Genomic DNA, 20,180 nt, shown 5'->3' with positions numbered 1-20,180 from the left:
AAAAGCTTGAACTTTGTCTTTAGTGGTAACTGGCAAATAGTAGCACTCTGACAGGCTAAACTAAGATGGTTAATGTGGTCAACATTACATAAAACTAAAAAAGCAGACATTGTGAGCATGTTGACCATTGTTTTAATTTGTTAATTATTAACTTAACCCAAAGATATTCAGAAAAAACAGAAAACTTTCACATTTGAGAAGCTGAAAAAAGAGAAATGGTAACATTTCTGCTTGAAAAACAAATTCCTCAATTATAAAACTGTTTTCTGTCAATCTAATCTATTAATTGACTTATGGTTTCATATTTATCCAAAATGTGATTGTCTTAGTGTTTACATCACCCATGGCATTGGCAAATACAGTGTATACAGATTATAAGTAAGAGATGACAAACACAGAGTTGATACAGCTGTCTGACATTCACTTTATTGTTAAAACTTGTTTTGGTATATCAGCTGCTTTTCTTTTTACACATCTTTAAATTAAAAGCAAAGATATACAGCTTCATCTTCAAAAACCATGCAGCAGTGTAAACATGAGGTCTACTGAGATAAAAAGTCATACAACTACAATATACTGGCAAAGTCTGTGGTAATAAAACTGTCATGTCAAAAAAGGAACCATTTTGTCCGTTTCACTTCTTGAACAACAAAGCTTTAACTTAATGCTCATCATTCGCCACGTTCAACTAGTAAATATGCATTTTTGTTTTTTTGAATAAAGTGGTGAAAACATGGAAAAAAATTAATAATGATGAACTGACAACATATACATAACAGAAATGCATTCCTACACATGACAGCCCCACTACATCTTTCTAAGGATTACACAATTTCCTAACATACTATAATAACCTATTAACCGATTGTGTACCTCATCTTGACAGCTGCAACATCACTATGCTGGTACTGTCAACTCAACAGTTTGCTCATTAAAGTTTAGAATTCATCTTGATCTGACAAAAAGGCTACCAGGGTACTTAGGAATTGGTTGGTTAGCACTAAAAGGAACAGTCATGGAGTGCACAACAGAGTTAAAATACAGAATCCACTTTTTTTTTTTTTTTTTAAACACAAGAAACTGAAAAAAGTTGTCAGCCACACAATGTCAATCAAACTCAACACGTGCAAGTGAGATCCACCCCAGACACACAACCTGTCTCGCGAATCCCTCACTTTTACAGCAAACTTCATGTTTCCCACCCACCAGCCCATCTGAGTCACATAGATTATATTATTATAATAGACATTATACTGCATCTCAATTTCTTCTACTGCTACACACGTACACGTCCACATAAGCACTAACCTTCCAACGCTGTAGCCAGCACCCTTGAATACTAGGCCAAGTTAGTAAAACCTGAGAATGAAAATGACAAACACACAAACGCGACCTGCCTTCGGCGCTAATCAAATCATGGCAGCTAAAAAGAACAAACATATTACCTGTGCACTTGAGTCAGAAAGGCAACGAAGATCCATTTGATAGACCGCGGCAACTGCTCCGTGTCTTGTGTGTTGCTATCCAGAACCACACTGACACGGGTTCACTTTCTTAAGCTGAATATTTACAATTCTTGTAATTATAGCTCAACTCCTACAGGCTTCCATAGGTAGAAGATTACTGGATAAAATGGTTCAGCCTAGCGAATGAGACTCAGTAGCAGTTTAAATACAGAGCCATTTGAAATGAATGGACACCACGGAACATGCAGTTTGTTGATAGCACTTAACATCACGTTTGCTGCCGGTTACATGAGGTTCTGCAATTGAGGAGATCGGGGGAAAAAAAAAAAAAAAACTAAAAACAACATGAATTCAGAAGATTTTCAACACTGGGACAAAAACTAGTAAGAATATTGCACCATCTCAACATAAACATGGTGCAAATATTGGATGATGCTACTGGACAATCCTTCGGCTGAAATGTCAGTTACTGTGGTTATACAGACTTGATCAGACTGAACAGACTACAGAGGCTCAGATTTTCTCCTCCCTTTCTGCCCTTTTTACATTAGTGGGTCACTAAGGCACCAGTGCGAACAGTCCTGCAAATAAAAACTTTGATCTGTGCACTACCTGTACCCCATACCACCCGAATCTCACCTAGCCTATACATACAGTACACATGAACGCCTCACACACACATATTGACAGTAATGTTTCCAAATATCATCATCTAAATCATCCTTATTTCTGTAAAATCAATTAACTTAAAAAATAACCCAAAATCCAACATTTGATTCTGTACAAGCTTTAGGAAGAATATATGTTTTGCTAAAAACAACTTCTCATGTATGTTCCACCCACAGAGGGGACGATCACTTGGCTTTGTTGTCGAGCTGGAAGAGAGCCAGTATGTCCAGCATGGCCTGTCTGATGTTGGTGCCAAAACGGTGGGAGTCCTGAAATAAAGCAAAAAAAAATGGGGAAAGAAGATTTTTAAAAGCCTCCTAAAGAAATAGAAAAAATTAAATTGTCTGTAAATACTGAAAACTAGTGAACTTACGGTCTCTGGGCTTGAGTGTTTGCTGGAGATGTGGAAGTTGATGAGGTTCTCACCAACAATGATGTAGGAGACACCATAACCATCATTAGCCACCTAAAGGACACGGGAGGAGAGAAAAAGAGATGCGAGTTTAATATCAACAATAGTCTCAATGTATTCAAACTAGAATTCAAAAACATGGGATTTTCGGTCACGTATGTACAGACTTTTTATTCCCTCATTAAAGTACATAAAAAACACCTGGACATATACATACATACATACATACATACATACACATATATATATATATATATATATATACATACATATATATACATACATACATATATATATATATACCAATACTAATTATAATTACACACATAAATATACACACACCATAATATAAAAACCTAACACACATATATATTACACATATACATATATACATATAAGATACACATATACTCACACATATCATATACACATATATACCAAACCACATCAATGACAGATATTATACTCATAATACTACATAAATCATACACATATATCCATTACTATAATTATATATATACATAACCAAATACTCAACATATATATAATACCTACGCATACCCAAGATACACTATAACGTATATAAACCTATACATATTACTAATACCACATCACTATAAAGAACAAGACACACACCATATACATAACATAATAATCCCACCAATTGCATGACTTAACTTGTTTCAATTGCAGGAACACTGCACAAGCGTTTTAGCTCTGTCTTAAATTCCTGTAAAAACTGATGGATAACTTACAGGACCAAATCCGCCTCCGGAAGACACATACTCAGGGTGTTTGACCAGATCAAACAACTCAGTTTGCTGCACAGGGGTCTGACTGGTGGACAGCCTCCATGGTTCAGACAGGACCTAAACATAAGGGAAATAAATACATTAATTTCACCGCTCAAAGCAAACTCATGTTGTGTTCTTAGCCCAGCTAACATTTGTATCTAACCTGGTGTAGATTTATTTATTAGGTGCTTATTGGAAAGTTACTTTGGGATGTGAAGGAGAGACGTGTCACACAGTGATGAGCTGGATTTAAATATACCATGTCAAAATGGAAGGTGGAGTTGAAATATCTGGCTGCTGGACAAGATTCATTTCAACCACCTATCTTTCCTTCTTGAGTTACTTCAATAAAACTCATGTAGTAAATTCAAGACTAGGCTTAATTTACAACTAGTCCAAACAAAACCTGCAAAACACCTGATTGTTTTTACCCTAAAAACTGGGCTGAGACCTAAATCTTGGAATCCATCATTTCAAGCACAAAATAATTTCAGGGCTCCATTCACTATTTTGTCTGTATTATTGTAAATCAATGGTCGCTGGTCTGTGTTGGTTCACATGGACAATATCATGTTGGTGGTGTTTAATTTACAGAGCCGAAATCTTCATCAAATCAATCATCAACAACTTGCAACACATCATACCTCCTTGAGGAACGCTGAGTCTTCTCCCAAGTATTTGGAAACCACATAGAGACAGAAAAGGTGGCGATCGATACCCTGTCCTGTCATTGCCAGGCGGTACATGTTTTGGTGCTTCTCTGCAGCCTGTTTGAGCAACATGAGACGCTCTTCTCTCTAAGAGGACAGAAAAGAAATAAAAGGTGAAACATGACAAACAATTAAATAGCATTGTAATTCCAGCATGAAGTGGAATTACAATCAGTGACTTAAAGCAGCACTGTAATCAGAGGTGTGGCGCGTTGCTTCTGTTTAGCCTTACTGTCTCGTCTCTGATCATGGATCGCACGAAGGCACAAGTCTCCATGGTGCAGGACCGCACAGTTTCTGTTCGGCCTTCACGGAACAAACGTGTCATGGAGGCTTCGTATGTCAGGCAGAACTTCCCTTTGTCCTGTTGAGAGACAGTATGTGTCAGATTTAAAAACAGAAACCACAGAAAGTTGTTTTATAAACTGTTAATGAGTCTGCAACTTTTTTGAAAATTGTGCTTGTGCTGAGTTTTGCATTATGAAATAAACTGCAAAACCAACAAGAAAATACAGCCTCAAACTACAGCTGAACAACGTTTTTAATCAAATCATTCATGAACAGTCTCCAATGATATGCTGGCTGGCAAGTTGTGACTGCCCTCTGCTGGAATTTAAGGGGAGTGTGACTTGACTGTAAGTGTTATTATACAAATCATGCAAAGGCCACTAAAATGACAAAGAAATTCATACAAGTGTTGAGTCATAAGATTTTGCTGAGAAACCAGTGAGATGTATGTATTTACCCTGTAGTGGGCCAGCTGGAGGGCGATCTGGATGAAGGCATCAGGACTGGTGCGGCACTTCTTAATCAGACCCTTGCCAAAGTCACTGAAGGGGAAAATGTGAGAGTCCACATCATCAGCCAGAGACCTGGCCACTGTGAGAGAACTCTGGATGACCTCTTGGCACTAGAGGAAGTGACAAAGTCATGTGTTAGAGTGAGCAGGTGACAAAAGATTTATAAAACAGCATTTTTTTTTTAATAAAGCTCGGATTAATAAAATGTTTATCAGTAGCATAGTACTTCTTAGACTAGCAGACTCACCTTTTAAATTTTAAATGTACAATACCCAAAAGTCCTTAGATTTAAGAAATGAATAAGCACTGGTGCACATTGTTTGGGCTACGAACAAAAAAAGATGATTCTAAATGATGACATGAAAATGTATAGAAACTGCTGTTTGCCTTTTTTATTTAGCATGATGTTAATAATAGAAATATCATCAAAATATTGCGTTTTCACGTTGTATTTGAATGTTGTAGTGGCTTTCCTACGAGATGACAATGCAAGCCAATCTGAGTTTGAGACCCCTGCGTATCAGCCTACAGTGTATGAGACATTTTCTAGCGGTCTTAAGCTGCAAGCATGCTTCATCAGAAGTGCTTGTCGGAAGGTTCAAACAGCTTCACAAAGGTGATGAATTAAGCAGGATCTGAACTTCTCTTTTTTCATAATTTAGGAGTGAGTGAAACACATCTTTCGGGAGAGAATGCACATATTATCCCCATATTTAAATAATTATCAACCCTCTATATGATGGCTAGCTTTTGTCCCCATGTTTGAATATAGCCAAACACAACAGCCATTGTAGGAACAAGTTGTTTTTGAGACTAATCCAGCCCTTACCTCAGCCGGGATGTCCCACTGCAGCCTCTGAGGACCTGGCATGTTGGGGTGTGGCTCCCCACGGCAGTGACCATCCTCATATCCCAGCTTAACAGGGTCCATGGAAAGTACATGCTGCAACGCAAAGTTTTAACATGGCTAACTCAATTAAATTGCAGACATGATGTTGATTGATTTTACATTTGTCTTAAAAAGATTGGACAAACCAACCCAATCAGAACATAAAAACATATTCAATTGTATTAGTTCAGATTGAGCTAGTTAAATGTATTCCTCATCAACAAAACTTTTGTATTATATGTATTTTTTGTGAGCGGTTTTTCATGCAACAATCAAAAATGATTATTATTAAATAATAACTATATAGATCTACCTCCCAGAGATGGCCAATGATTGGAGCATCTGCCCATGAATGTTCTGCGTTCAGTCCCATGGTGCCATTCTTGAAAACTATCAGGTTGAAGGATTTATCAAACCACCTGAATGAAAACAAATAATAAACACAATTAACTTGTGCCATAAATTCTTTAATAACTGCAAACAAAATATGTCAACTTCATCTATCTCACCTGTCATAGCACTTTCCGTGGAGCAGGGACTTGGCGTATCTGTCCAGAGACTTGACCGGGTTGTTGCTATCGTAGCACTGCTCAGTGTCATCAAGGGTTACAACGAAGGCCGCCTTCTCAATGACGTCCAGTGACTGCTTGTTCTTACCACGGCTGAAGTAGGTTTCCCGAGCATTGGCCCATGGGGTCCTGCAGAATTTCAAATGAAGGCAGATCTGAGGAAATGCCTTACGGGAGTCAAGCCTACTTGTAACTAGTGCACACAAGTTTGTCTCGGTCTTGTGTGTGATGTGTGGAAGGAAGGTACAGTACTTGCATTTTTGTGGTCACCTTCACACCTCTCCCTAACCTCATAACACTCATGTTCTTTTACAGGCAGTTATCCCGCCAGTACATTGTCTGAGGTGATATTATTGGCCGATTTAAGCTTCAGCATATTTCTCTGCTGATAAGTAACAAAAACTTAGATATACAGTTATAACAAAGACTGCAATGATTACCTCATTGAATCAACCTTGGAACATATCATTCCAATAAATGTACATTTACATACTCTACTTCCTGTTATGCTACAATACATTTACTTGCTCTGTAATGCCACCCACCTTTCCCCTGCAGTAAGGGCAGCTAGTCTCTCCTCTCCCGGCAAGGGCTCCGACTGGTCTGCCAAGATCCTCTCCATCTGCTGCTCTATCTCCCGTGGCAACAGCAGTCGCCCGTCATAAAACATCCACACCTTGAAATAACGCCCCTTATGGTACACAGCTATGTGTTTGCTCTCATTCATGTGCTGAAGGATGTCTGGGAGGGAGGGACCAAGTAAGTGAGAGAGGAAACAAAAAGAGACAGACAGTTGGAGAAGTGTTTGGGGAGGTGTCGGGCAGAGTAAATTTGTGTGTTTGAGCTCTTTGCAGCTTAAAATTGTAAATGATCAAAATCTTTGTTAAAAAAAAAAAAAAAAAAGAGTGGAGTGTGGATGTCACAGCATTTCACTCAATATAGACAGAACAATAGAAGTGTTAGTAACCAATAACCAATGGTCCCACTGGTAAAATGATGTGACATCCACAACAGCCAGGGCTGGTTCTTTTTTTTTGTAAACATCCTTCTTATGAAGTTATATTCATTTGAAGGGCAAAAAACAACTGAATTCAAACTGTATGATGGGGGAGGGAGGAGGGACTATACAGTTAAAAAACTAAAGCAGCTTGAAATGGGAAGTGCAGGAAGTGAGATGAAAAGGGAAATTCATTTTGGAACAGGGTAGGGGTTTGGAATACAATGAATTGAGGCAATGTTTGTTTGAACAGCACTGTGGGACAACCAAGAGAAACCAATTCAAAAACATCATATGCTTCATTCTTTGATACAAAGCTAGTGCTAGAGTTAGTGATGCTCAAACAAGCATTGCCATTGTTACAGACAAGACAAAGGAGGGTATACTTATGCTAGGAACAACCACCTCACATCCAGGTATTATTTAGCCCAGTGTGTTTGCTCTCACAGCAAGGGCAGCTCCAGCAATGCCATAGTGAATACCGGACTGGCCACTAAGAGCCTGTTATTTAAACAAACTGGTTTTGGAAATTGCAATAAGAAATATGTTATATTTAACACTTAAGTTCTTGCCATATGATTTTACTTATATTTAATTGAAAAAAAAGTAAGAAATGTCAGAACTTTTACATGACACTTTCACAACAAATTTCAATTAATTTAAAACAAGCCATAATTGAGTTCTGTCCTCCACAGCCAAAGAGCTAAAAGCAGTTTGTATGTGTCTGATGTCTCATAAATGTGGGGCTTTCATTTTGAACTGATCCCCGTCTTCTCATGCATTAGATGTCCTTTACACACTGACTCTGCATGTTTCATATCATGCCAGTTCTCCTACAACTGAACATTGTACTTAATCCCAAGTTTCAAGAAAATGTCTTTACTAAAAGATATACTGAAATTTCTGCAGCATAAGCACAACCCAGGTGTTTGTAAAGATATCACCTATGAATGATAATAGTAGTGTATAATCTTTAATTAAAATTATATTTTTCAAACTCCATTGGACAAATACTGATGTACGTAAAACAATACCTATAAATATATATTTAGTAATTTATTGTTATGTATTCAGGCCAATGTAATACGGTTTGATATTTTTAGGTCTTACCTTAACACTCTCGTTGTTTTGCCTTCTCAAACTCAAACATTAGATTTGAGTCGCATGCAAATTAATCCTTGAATGTGCACAAACCAGCACACATGCATTATTAATTCATAGAAGTCATATTATTTCTAATTCAAACAAATGGACAAATGTCCCAAGGAGAGGTACAGTAGAAATGTGGAGGAGGTGGCACTGCTAAAGACTCTACCTGTGTCTACACCTGGGACACGACTGGTGTTGAACATACACTCGTATTGGGCTGAGCACATGGGAACAGTGTGTAGGAGCATGAGCTGAAACGCAAAAGGGGAGAGTCAAACACAACGAGATGACAAACTAAATGACCAAAATCCCTAGAGAGCAGCAGCAGCAGACACAGGGACTGGAGCATGGATCAAATGGAAAGGAAGCCATGAGGATTGGTGTGATAAGCAGTCTTAAGGAGAAGAAGGGATCTCAGAAGGCCGCCAAGGAAAGAGACATGAGCAGGGTCCAGAAACCAGGGGTCTTCTATCTCAATGCCACCAGCAAAGCCCTGATATTTGCAGTAGGATATGTAATCAAATTGTAAATTAAATTTTTTACAAATACTAATTAAATATGTGTATCTCCCAAATAGATCCTATAATATAACAAACAAATGCCAATCAGAACTTTTCAGGACTGTGCTGTTGACAATGAGTCTAGGAGTCGGGGTTTCCAATGGCTGTTGCTGTGGTACAGCAAGGGTCACGGGTTGGGGGTCTGAGGGCACGATGGCCTACTCTTACCTGTCTCCAAACCAGGGACACGGGTGGTGTTAAACATCCGCTCCCACTGAGCCGAACACAGAGGAACCTTGTTTGCCAGCAAGTATATCTAACGCAGCGTCCAACACAGCGAAGGGATAAAACAGTAAAGAGACAACCGAATGTAAGTGTGTAACAGAGGAGCACATGCATTTGTGTTTATATAAATGCATACAACCTGTCTTTGCAAGAGATCAGTGTGCGTTTATGTAGCATGTTGTAAAACGTGTGTCAGGATTGTGCAAACGTTAAAAAAAGAATTTGAACTAAAGCATCATGCATGCTGGTAAAGGGAAAGGACTGACAGAGGAGCGGGAAAAGATGACACTTGCGTGTGTCAGTAAAACCACTAGCATTCAATAAGCCTTATTAACTAAGCCTTCAGAAAATGCTTGTGATCTTGCTTTGCTGGTATCAAAGCTGTACTTCCATCAAAGCAAGCAAAAAGCACAGTGCATGTGTCATTCCACAGTCAGAGTTAGACACAGTGAGCAGAAGACAATATGAAGTATCTACATAATCACTAATAAGACTGGTGATAAACTTATTTTATAGTACACAAGAAAAGGTTGTGAAAGATAGGCAGCATTTATTGTTAACTTAAAAGAGAAACTCACTGAGATAGCATCTAATAAATCAAATCATTAATGAGAAAGTTAAATATTTACATAGGATTGAACACATACTAATGTGGTTTATATATAGCTTAAACAATGTCTGTAGATTAACAAAGGTTCAACATTTTCATCAATCATTTCAGAAGTGAGACAGGAAGACTGAGGAGCGCTATACTCACTGGTTTGACCTGGCCTCTGTCCAGTTTTCTCCTGTAGAGCATGATAGCATGGATAGCATTACCTGCCCTGGCAGCCTGGATGTTGGTGGGGAACACATAAAGGAAATCCTGAAAAAAAAGGAGAATAATAAATCAGTAAGCAGTCACATTTCATCCATTGTGTCCTGAAAGTGTTTTTGTGATATGGTTTTGTAAGAAAGAGCAGAGATCGAATTTTGTTTAGGCTGCAAAAACAGACATTCCGATGGTGCTGGACTACAGCACTACCAGACAAAACAGATCCATAGCACTTTGTCTTTAGGAGCTGTGACTTGTGCCTGCCCTGCTGGAGTGACAGTTCAGTCTACCACCTCTCTCATTCAGGGAGAAACATACAGAGGGAGCTGTGTGTTTTTTCCTCTTATAGACCCTCAGTGCTAGAAAGTGTTCATTTGAGCCCAATGGGTATGATCACAGATCAAAGACACATTACAATACTGTGGTTGTAGCTTTGCCAGCCAAGATGTTGAAAATCCCAAGACTGTAGATGTAATGGTTCTCCTGAGACACTGTCACTGAGTATATTTCTACACGCAGATGCATGGGGATTATTACTGCCAAGTGGGTATCCTTACCTTACATAGAAAAACAGAAAAACTGTACACAGCTATCACATACAGTATAAGACTAGTGATATGCCATAAATACACTCCTATCCAAAGGCTACCAAGAGAAAAAAAAGATAGATAAAAGTTAGACAGACTGACAGATAACTCCTTAATAGGATGGTTTTGACGATTGTCATCCTGGGTCATCAGGACACACGTGAGGAAATTCGATTCGGATGACTGACAGCAGTTTATGCAGCTGTGTATATTTATGTTCCCCATGAGTATTATTAGTATTATTACACAGCAAATCGACTGCATGTTATGAATAATGACTAACGGGTAGAGAACAGACAAAAAGGAGGCATCTCATACAGTTTCAGTGGTTATTATAATGGGATTGCTTTCTCAATTGTATACAGTTTAGTCTAAGACACTGCATTTAGCAGAGTGGTCATGTGCCATAAAGTTGCTCAAGAGCTCATGTTACCATATGACACAAAGGGCTTTGTTGGTGTGCCTGGAGGTGACAGGTTACTCTGCAGCTCTAGTGGCAAATGTTTAGGATTACACATTAACAGTTAATAATTAAAGAGGAAATAACCTCTGTACATAACTCCACTTTACACAGCTGTGTTTTAGGACATGGTGCTGTAAAAGGGTCAAACTCTTAGTTGAAAGCTTTTGGAATTAATTTTAAAAAAAACTTACAGAACAACCTACATTTTAGCATGTTCCTTAAACTTTAAAGAGAAGGCTGAAAGACTGTCAAATAGAGACAGGGATCTTACCATGGCATAATAGTTGCTGTTCACCATGATGGGCCCACGACCTCTAAGGTAAATATACTCCTCCCACCAGTCACTGACCTGTGGAACACAAAGAGAGGATGGGGAGAAAGAAACAGAGGGGGACACTATTAGACAGACACTGCTTTTCTAAGCAGTTTGAAGCCAATTCAAGACCTAGGACAGAGTCCAAAACTGTGACAAAAGAGCAGAGGAGAGAGAAAGGGAGAGGAATTTCTTTCTAACTCACATAGTTGGATGCCCACCAGGACTTGAGTTTGAGGTACCACTGCAGTCTGGGTCCCAGATTCTTCTCAAATTCTTTAGCCAAGCCCTTCATTCGTTCATACTGCTCATCCTCCATCAGTGGACGTACTGACTCTAGGTACTGTCAACACAGAGGAATGCATAGTTGCAAAGAGTGAAGCAGGTTTTAAACAAAGAAGGAGCAAAAAGGCCAACATTTTTTATCTATTCATTCTCCCATGAGAGATAATGATAGACTGGAATAAAATCTGTTTAGTGGCTCTTCCTTAAGATAAAAAAAAAAAAAACAGTCATGGGACGAAGAAGACCTGAGTGGAAATTACCCTTTTGCAGGTGTCCTTGACAGAGGGAACAGGTAGTCGTGGCAGGGAGTTCTGGAAACTGTAGAGCATTGGCTTCCTCCCTGAGAACACCTTCACTAATACCTGGAGGAGCAGAACAGATAAGGGAGAGGGGAAGGGCAAAAGGAAATTTAAAGTTACACTTTGTTTAATTTGGAAACCTGTGGTTTATAAGTCAAAGTCAGTAGTAATAGAGGGTACAACGAGACTAGCTTGTCAGAAAAGGGGCTAAATAACACTCCAAAGTTAGGCTAAATTTTGGCGATGGAAAAAACTGGTGTGGCTATTTTTAAAGCGGTCCGTTGACCTCATGATATCTGAAGGAAAATGGGTTCTACGGGTACCCACAAGTCTCCTCTTTGCAAACATACCCACTTTACTTTACTGGGGTCCATAAACAGTGTTGGAATTGCATTAATTGTGTTCAAAAGCTGAAACAGACCTTTTTAAAACTTGACCTCACTGTATAAAATGACCTATTGTGACCTCTAGGATAATCACAGCCTCATGAAAGTGTACAACCGAACACTAAAGGCCGAGGGCAACCAGAGAATAAATGGCTTTCCTAGCTATATTGACGTCATGTTTCAGTTGTAAAAAATCTGTAGGCTAGGCTGAGATTGAAAAAAAGTTGACATGAAAAGTAAACCAGCATATTACAGCATCCAAAGTTGAATGTTCCCTTACTTTGAAACTCATTCTGGCACCACTGGTCAAAGTGCAAACCCGTTACCGGTGGGTTCAACTAAAAGTACCATAGTAACACTTATAGTACGCCATACATTTCACACAAGAATTGTCAAAGTAAAAAAAGAAAGTGCATCTTTGACTCATTATAGTTACTTGACTTTGTACTTTTTACACAGAATTATTAAACTTTAATATTATGAAATGCGCTCTTATACTTCATTCTTAGTATTCAAGACCATCACAAAATAACTTGTAGTGTATCACAACCTATACTTAAATACAGTTCAGCACTGTACAGTAATAAAAGTTGACCCTGTTGTCTGTCAAGAGCCAGAATTGTGTGGCCATAAGTTAAACAAATGTTCTTCCAACTCTTGTCTCTCAATAATCTGGCTCTCACAAGTTGTAACAACATGTTCCATGTGAGGTGGCAAAAAACTGCATTCTTTACTCATGTGGGGGGAATAAATTGCACTAGGACATTCTTGAAGGAAGGATGAGCACATTCATTGTCTCACCATCCACAGACGAGCAGACCAGGACACAGAGCCATGGCGTGCATGCATCCAGCCGTGCCATGACAACAGGCACTTAAGGACATTCCTCATGATCATGATTATGGTGACCCACAGGCCCGTGCCAACCAGAACTCCTCCAACTATCTTCTGGCTATCTGTGGACATATATTGACTAAGGACAGAGACAAAGAGAGAAGGGGGGGGGGGACAGAGATCATTAATAGACTTGGCCCAGCCTTAAGTCAACAAAGGCACATTAAATCATGACTGATAAACAATGCATGTAATTAATTTAACACAAACACACACTGTATAATCCTAAGCCTTTATAACCTCCACCAAGAAGGTTATGTGTTCGGTAGTTTGTTTAATTGTTTCTTTATCAGTAGGTCTGACTATTGGCCTTGGTGGCGGTTTGCGCCCTCTGAGAGCCGCGGAAGTGTTGATAAGAGAGGCATTAAAAGCTATGTGGACAGTGGACAAAATGTGATATCGGAATGGCAAAAATGAAATCAACTACTTTACAGTCTGTAATTGTTATTACACTAAGAGCTGCCACTGACAGAAGCAGCGTAATTAAGGATGTCCCGTTGTCCAGGGGACAATAAAAATACCACCTGGGATACTAAGACACAGTGTCTGGGGCAATTCTGGGACAGTACACAATAAAAGTATAAAATGACAAACTTTTTTCTCTGTAATCTTTTTGGCCTTATCTCTCTCCAGTACACTAATATACACTCAATACACTCTTATTGGCTTTTTGTTCACAGGGCTTTTGTTGTACTTGCAGTGGCATGTTGCTCTAAGGTCTAAGCTACGTCACACGTGTGCTTACACACAGTCATAGACCAGTGTGGACAACTTGGCAGACAGTGGGTGTGGTGACCTTTGGGGAATGTTTGACCTTCTCTCTAGGTATCTGGATTTGGATGATCCTACAGCTTGTAAATATGTAAATCGTTCATTTGAACTTTTCTTACTCTTTCTCTCCGGATCTATGGATTAGGATGTTCCTAAAAGCTTATATGTAAATACAATAGTTTGTTTGAGCTTGTAAATAGTTAAGTATTTAATTTGATCTTCTCCCTCCCTAAATAATTACAATGTTCAAAGTGTGTATATAAACTTATCTCATTATATATCAGAAACAGGTTTACATTTGTACTGCAGTTTGCAGTATTGATACAACAGTTGAACAACAAACAGTAACTTAACCAATGACTAAATAAATAATGAAAACTGACTGTGGCAGAATGAGAAAAAGAATTTCAATTTGGGACAATGGTTGTTAAGTCTGGGACATTTGAAAGTAGAATTTGGGACAGTTGCGGGACACTGAGGAAAAAAGTTCATTTTGAGCCCTGAACGGGAGTACAGGCCTACATGTTTGCTTGTAAATACCTGAGGCATGTGCAGAACTGCATAAATGTCGTAAAGGCTTGATCATACAAAGTCAAATTGAGTCCAACTCCCATCGCTATTCATTGGTCCAGGTGGAGCACTTTCACATGTTGGATTTTCCATCATAACTAATAATTTATTCCATGCCAACAAATTAGCAAGGTGGTTATGTCTAGACATGAATACAGCTCTTTGGTGTTCCATATTGTTTTATAAGGACTATAATGGAGGGGTTTTTGCTGTCTATGTGTGTTTATAGAACAAAAAACAACAAACCAACAAACACCATATCATGCTAGGAGAATACCTCATGATATCAGTGGTCTTACCTGATGGGTATGTGTTGGCCTAGCTTGGCAAACATCCCCAGAGAGGGATCCAGCTGTTGGTATTTATTGTAGGACATGTAGGACACAACCACTACCATGAACCCACCAGGGCTGCCAGGGTACACACCAGTCATTACTCCATTCTGTGGAAAGGTAAATTCAAATGCAGGGTTACAAAAGGTTAGCAGAGTCTTAAAGAGCAAATACTATATAAGGATATCATTTATAAAAGTATTCATTCATTTCACAACAATGTTTTGGATTCAGCTAAATTACAGATATCTAAAGAAAAGAGGAATGCATGAAAATGCTAGCAGGTCTTTGGGTTTGAGTGACTTGTCTGTAAACAGACAACTATGCCAAAGGCTAGGACAGAGAGAACACACAGGAAGGTTACTGTAACTGTTGACTGTTTGTGTGAGAGTTGGTGACCATCCACTATAATGCATAACTGGGGCCCTTATGACGCTGTTTATTCACTACATTTTTACTGAGGACAGACATGAACAGAAACTGCTGTGCAATAAAAGTAGAAAACAGACAAGTTCTTCCCTCATACTTTACAGAAACCCTCTAGACTTTGCCCTCCTATATATCAAACACATCTCACCTTAAAGCGAATGAACCTCTTCTTCCAGGAGTGGAGGCCAGAGAGGTAGATCTGACGTAGAGCCTCGTGGCACAGCTGCAGGTCGATGCCATCGGGGGTAACGGTGAACTGGAAGGCCACCGCCTGGTGAGCTTCTGCCATGGTGGCTCTTAATGTATAGGGTCACTGAGGGTCAGCAAAGTGTAAATTAATAAAGTTAGTGAAGTAGAAGTTTCATTTTAGGTAACTGGAAGATGTAGCTCAAAAACACCCAACCAAATCTTAATTATTGTACCTACAATATATTCTCACTCAGTGTTAATGTGAATGGCTTTACCAAACAGTAAATTAATCACAAAGTTAGGTTAACATGGATAGTGACGTCAATTATGAATCAGATCACAAACAACAATGTACAATCACTACATCCTGATATCTGTCAGCCATATTTCAGAACAATCTCATATTGACCAGCTCCTGTGACAGTTACTAGAAATCGTTATTCCTTATTTCTCTTCTTCACTTCAGGTTGCCCAATGTCCAAGATTTCATCATTCTGAGCTCTTTGTAGGGAGATAGACAACATAGTTAGACAGATAACTGCATTCTTACTCGGAAACGCCCTATATATGTTTAGAGGCAAAATAATTGATATTTCTTTCTTAATATCTCCATGACTGTAGTCTTACTGTAACCCAACACTGGTCTCAAGACCACATTTTTGATGGTCTCTCTCTGTATCATCTTGGTCTTGCAACTTCATTTGGTTGTGATTGTGTCTCAGACCTGAGGACTGAGGTTATTTTTAGTAAAGACAATCATTTGACTGTGTCTCAGAGAGGTATTTGCTGCCGGTGTCTTTTTTATTAAAATGTCATGTGAGCAAGTACTGAAAATATTATTTTATATATTTTATTTTAGTATTTATTATTTAGTATTATATATTTTATTTTAGTATTTAGAAAAACATAACCATAATCAGATATCCAAGGAAGTATAAACAGTAACCAAAGCACACAACATTTTGCTGTTCTCCTGCATTAAGACTGGTAACAGTGATTATTAACTATTAGGATTTTAATGATTACATTTTTTATAAGGAAATTTCATTTTTTATAAGAAAAGGGTTGCCCTTCATTTCAGCTTGATGAGCATAGTTAGCTATATCAGTTACTATATATAGCTACTATGGCTAGTTCCTATATCAACTAATCTGGTTCCTGCAAGATGACATCAAAGAAGATGCACTGGGAGGTGACTGAACTGGTTGGGCAGGTGTGCCATCTTACGCTTTACTACAAAAGAACTGCTGCAACATTGAGCTATTACATGTTTAAAGAATGTTAGAATGCAATTTATGAATTTCATTAATTTTAATTTGATATGGTAAAGGAGAAAAGAGGAAAGGGAAGCTTAGTGGCAACTGATATTAAGCCTGCAAAGGTGACATGACTAAAAGATACAAATCTTCTCAATACAGAGAGCTCTGGGAAATAATAGTTGATCTTGTTAATGCTTACCTCATTGCCTAAGACAGCAAATTACTTGTTTGTCTCATCTTGTGTAATTAGGCAACTAATAAGGCTACTAATATTAAGATTAATTCATATTTTTGTATGAAGTGATTGTGCAGCTTGAGCAAGGTGGTTAGCATTATGAATTTTGACTATATATGTAATACATTTCATATTGAATTATTTCTTATACACAAGTAAATGAAATCAATCAAACACACTGGACACAGATAATAATGAATAGTGAATTCTTTAGGATTTTTATCCAAAATCCATGATATGAAATGGAAATCCCCTAATATAAGTGATGCTTTTTCTCATAATGCATACAATAAACCTAGAAAATAACCAGCATTTAATCACAGTTTTAGAGCCACCCAAGAAAACATGTTTTCATTTCACTAAAATGATGTTAACTAAGCCTTTATTTGACCATCACTGACACAGGAGACCAGCAGTATGTGTGAACTACCACCACCTGACAGTCTGCTTTTGGCAATATGAGGGAGCTGCTGTTTGCAGATGCCTTCAATTGCTGTCGGAAATACAACATCCACATGAGCACACATAAATACGCTGCCTAAAACGACTAGGGAAAGTCTAGAATTGACCGGTGATCACATTAATGTTAAAACTGATGTTTTATTTAACAGTTACTTTTACGTTTGGCATCCCATAGTAATGCTCTGCTGTATTAGGTTTTCACCGGCTTGTTGTTCTCTAATGCCACACAGCCACACGCTTCTCCTGCAGAGCGCCTACCTATTTTCTTTTCTCCTTTTCTCTACAGAGTCCAATTTTATTGCATTCATCGGAACCACTCTGAAAGCAGGACACGTCTTTTCGACGTTTTTCGGTCCTCGAAAGGAGCAACATCCACACAGGAGTGCCTCAGCAGTCAGTTCCCTCCCCCCCCCGCCCCGCCCGCCTTTACTTTCCCACATCACATGATCCACCGTGTGCTGCAGAAACTAGGGGAAAGGTCGCAGCACTCCGCCGCTTGGATACGGGGCAGATCGGGCAACATAGTACTCACAAATCCTCGTATGCCGGCATTAATATCCCATTGTGGTTGCAATGAAGCCACCAGAAGAAAAAAAAAAACATGTAGTTTGTCTTGTATGCTCTATAGCCGGCGTTTGTTCATTTCTCTACATTTTAAAGCAGATGCAAAACCCTCTCTGTCGTCAGTTAATCATGTCACCATGAACATAACGACTCTGAATTATGCCTGCAAAACGCCACATCCTCCACCTCATGAAGCTGCCACTACTACACACTAAGACATCAGACACGAGCCATACACCTAGGCACGACATATGTAGGTTACTTTTTTGGTTGTTGGTATTATATCAAATATCCTGCCCACGTGGTGTGTGAGAAATGGGGTCACTAGTGTGCACCCCCCGGTGTCAATCAATTATATTCTGTTTATTTATCTCAATAACCGGTGTTTTCAGCCACTTTTAAATACAAAAAGATGTGTTGGTATGATGCTCTTACAAGAAGGCGGCCACCATGACGAACCAGCTGTTACTGACCTTCACTTGCAGGTGACATTTCCACACATACCTTCCTTTCTTTAGGTTTCGATTTCGCTCCATATAAACACACCTTAGGCCACTGCCAGGTAAAAACGTGCTATCTTGTAGTATTACTGAATAATATGGCTGAGAATGTATTGTGATAGAGCTGCCAGGTGCTTGTCAATGAATGACCTTTACTTGGACTTTTGCCTACATTCGTGTTATGAACAACAGCGCAGGAGGAGTGCTGAAGCCCGAATCGTTCAACACAAGACGACAATACAGAAAAGTGAAGTCATAACAGGTTTAAATGTTTTATGCAGATATAGCAACAGAGCCATCTGCAGCATATATTCTCACAAAACCTGCTGTTTTAAAACCAAAGAGTGTGAGTCAGGAGACAGTTTCACCTTCGAGGTGAAGTTTCGACTTTCATAAATCATGATTTGCCTGTAAACTTACATTTTTCTGACTGCCACAGGCCACACAAGCCGCCCTGGTTGTGTCAGTGCAAAGGTTAATAATAAAAATCTAGTGTACCTCATGTAAACACCGCACAGCTTCACGCTCTGCGCCAACAAGGAAATACAACAAACTGACAGCAACGTTAGCTGCGCAGAGATAGCGACAGTGTTCATAAGAGGGACTTTTGTTGTTGTTCAGCCGGTCGAGGCTATTTCGTCCAACACACACATACCACACATACACACATAAACAACCCTGCAGCCATATTTGTACAGCTACTTGTAAAACTGCACAGAAACAGTCCAACCCAGGCTGAGACACACCCTGAAAGAGGAGATATGTTACTCACCAACCCTTTGTATGAGAGAGCGGAGCTTTTCGCTTCTGTCTGGGAGGTGACACGGCCTGGTAGTCGGCGGAGACTGCTATACACCCTGCATGAATGAGAGCACAGACTTGTATACAAAGCCTGCCCCCTTTTTTTTTTTTTTTACTGGCCTACGGAACAAGTCCTCGCAAAAAAGAGCGCCCCCCTGAGGTCTTTTGTGCAATAGTAAGGGTTTTTATGAGGACAGCAGGTAACAACAGCAAAGTCATGATGCTGGAAATGGCATTTATACTGTACCCATTCCTCTATGTACCTGCATGGACAAATCTTTCTGCAATATAGGAAGTGGACAATATAGAAGCAACATCTGTACAATAGCCTTGCAACAAATACTTACATGTTAACTTTTGTTAATAAACAGACAACATATTTTATACACTACAACTCTATAATGCAGTATTCACAAAACAATGTATATTTAACAAATGTAGAATTTTTGCAGGGTATTTTATATATTTATATATATAAATAATGGAATAAATTATATTCCATTATATTGTACTGGAGTTCATCTATCAATCAATCCATCCATCCATCTATTTATCCATCTATCCATCTATCGAGATATATATATATATAGATATAGATATAGATATATAGTCAATAGTCCACCCCCTTATATCATGGTATTGACACCATCTCAAGTTGGGAAATGTTGGTTCCATTGTTCTTAAATTAAAAATGTAGCCTGAAATATAAAAGAAAAAAGCTCCATTTATTATCTAAGAATTGTAACATAATAATAATTTGATATCCTAAAACAATAAAACACTGCAG

General features: G+C 38.8%; 1 protein-coding gene across 4 annotated transcripts; it reads right to left on the bottom strand.

The window, feature by feature from the left end:
* Nucleotides 1–404: 404 nt before the first annotated feature.
* On the bottom strand, nt 405–19,488 carry cpt1ab (carnitine palmitoyltransferase 1Ab (liver)). Of its 4 annotated transcripts, none has more exons than XM_035664472.1 (19): nt 19,365–19,488; nt 15,532–15,696; nt 14,922–15,064; nt 13,189–13,360; nt 11,963–12,064; nt 11,623–11,760; nt 11,376–11,453; nt 9,998–10,105; nt 9,184–9,271; nt 6,855–7,050; nt 6,250–6,438; nt 6,054–6,159; nt 5,681–5,794; nt 4,797–4,961; nt 4,284–4,415; nt 3,986–4,138; nt 3,303–3,416; nt 2,509–2,601; nt 405–2,404 (listed from the first exon to the last, which is right to left on the bottom strand). In XM_035664472.1, exons 2-19 carry the CDS (start codon nt 15,670–15,672, stop codon nt 2,321–2,323), a joined length of 2,316 nt encoding a protein of 771 aa, XP_035520365.1. In that variant the 5' UTR covers nt 15,673–15,696; nt 19,365–19,488; the 3' UTR covers nt 405–2,320. The 4 variants fall into 4 exon arrangements, with proteins under 4 accessions (XP_035520365.1, XP_035520368.1, XP_035520367.1 ...); XM_035664475.1 differs by lacking the exon at nt 9,184–9,271 and adding an exon at nt 8,622–8,706; XM_035664474.1 differs by lacking the exon at nt 19,365–19,488 and adding an exon at nt 18,061–18,083.
* Nucleotides 19,489–20,180: the final 692 nt, after the last annotated feature.

This window comes from Morone saxatilis, unplaced genomic scaffold (genome assembly GCF_004916995.1).
Source record: "Morone saxatilis isolate NCDOM2014 unplaced genomic scaffold, NCSU_SB_2.0 Contig2, whole genome shotgun sequence".
In the NCBI taxonomy this organism is placed as follows: domain Eukaryota; kingdom Metazoa; phylum Chordata; class Actinopteri; family Moronidae; genus Morone; species Morone saxatilis.
The sequence above is the reverse complement of the archived record's forward strand: the minus strand, read 5'-3'. Positions and strand labels throughout refer to the sequence as shown.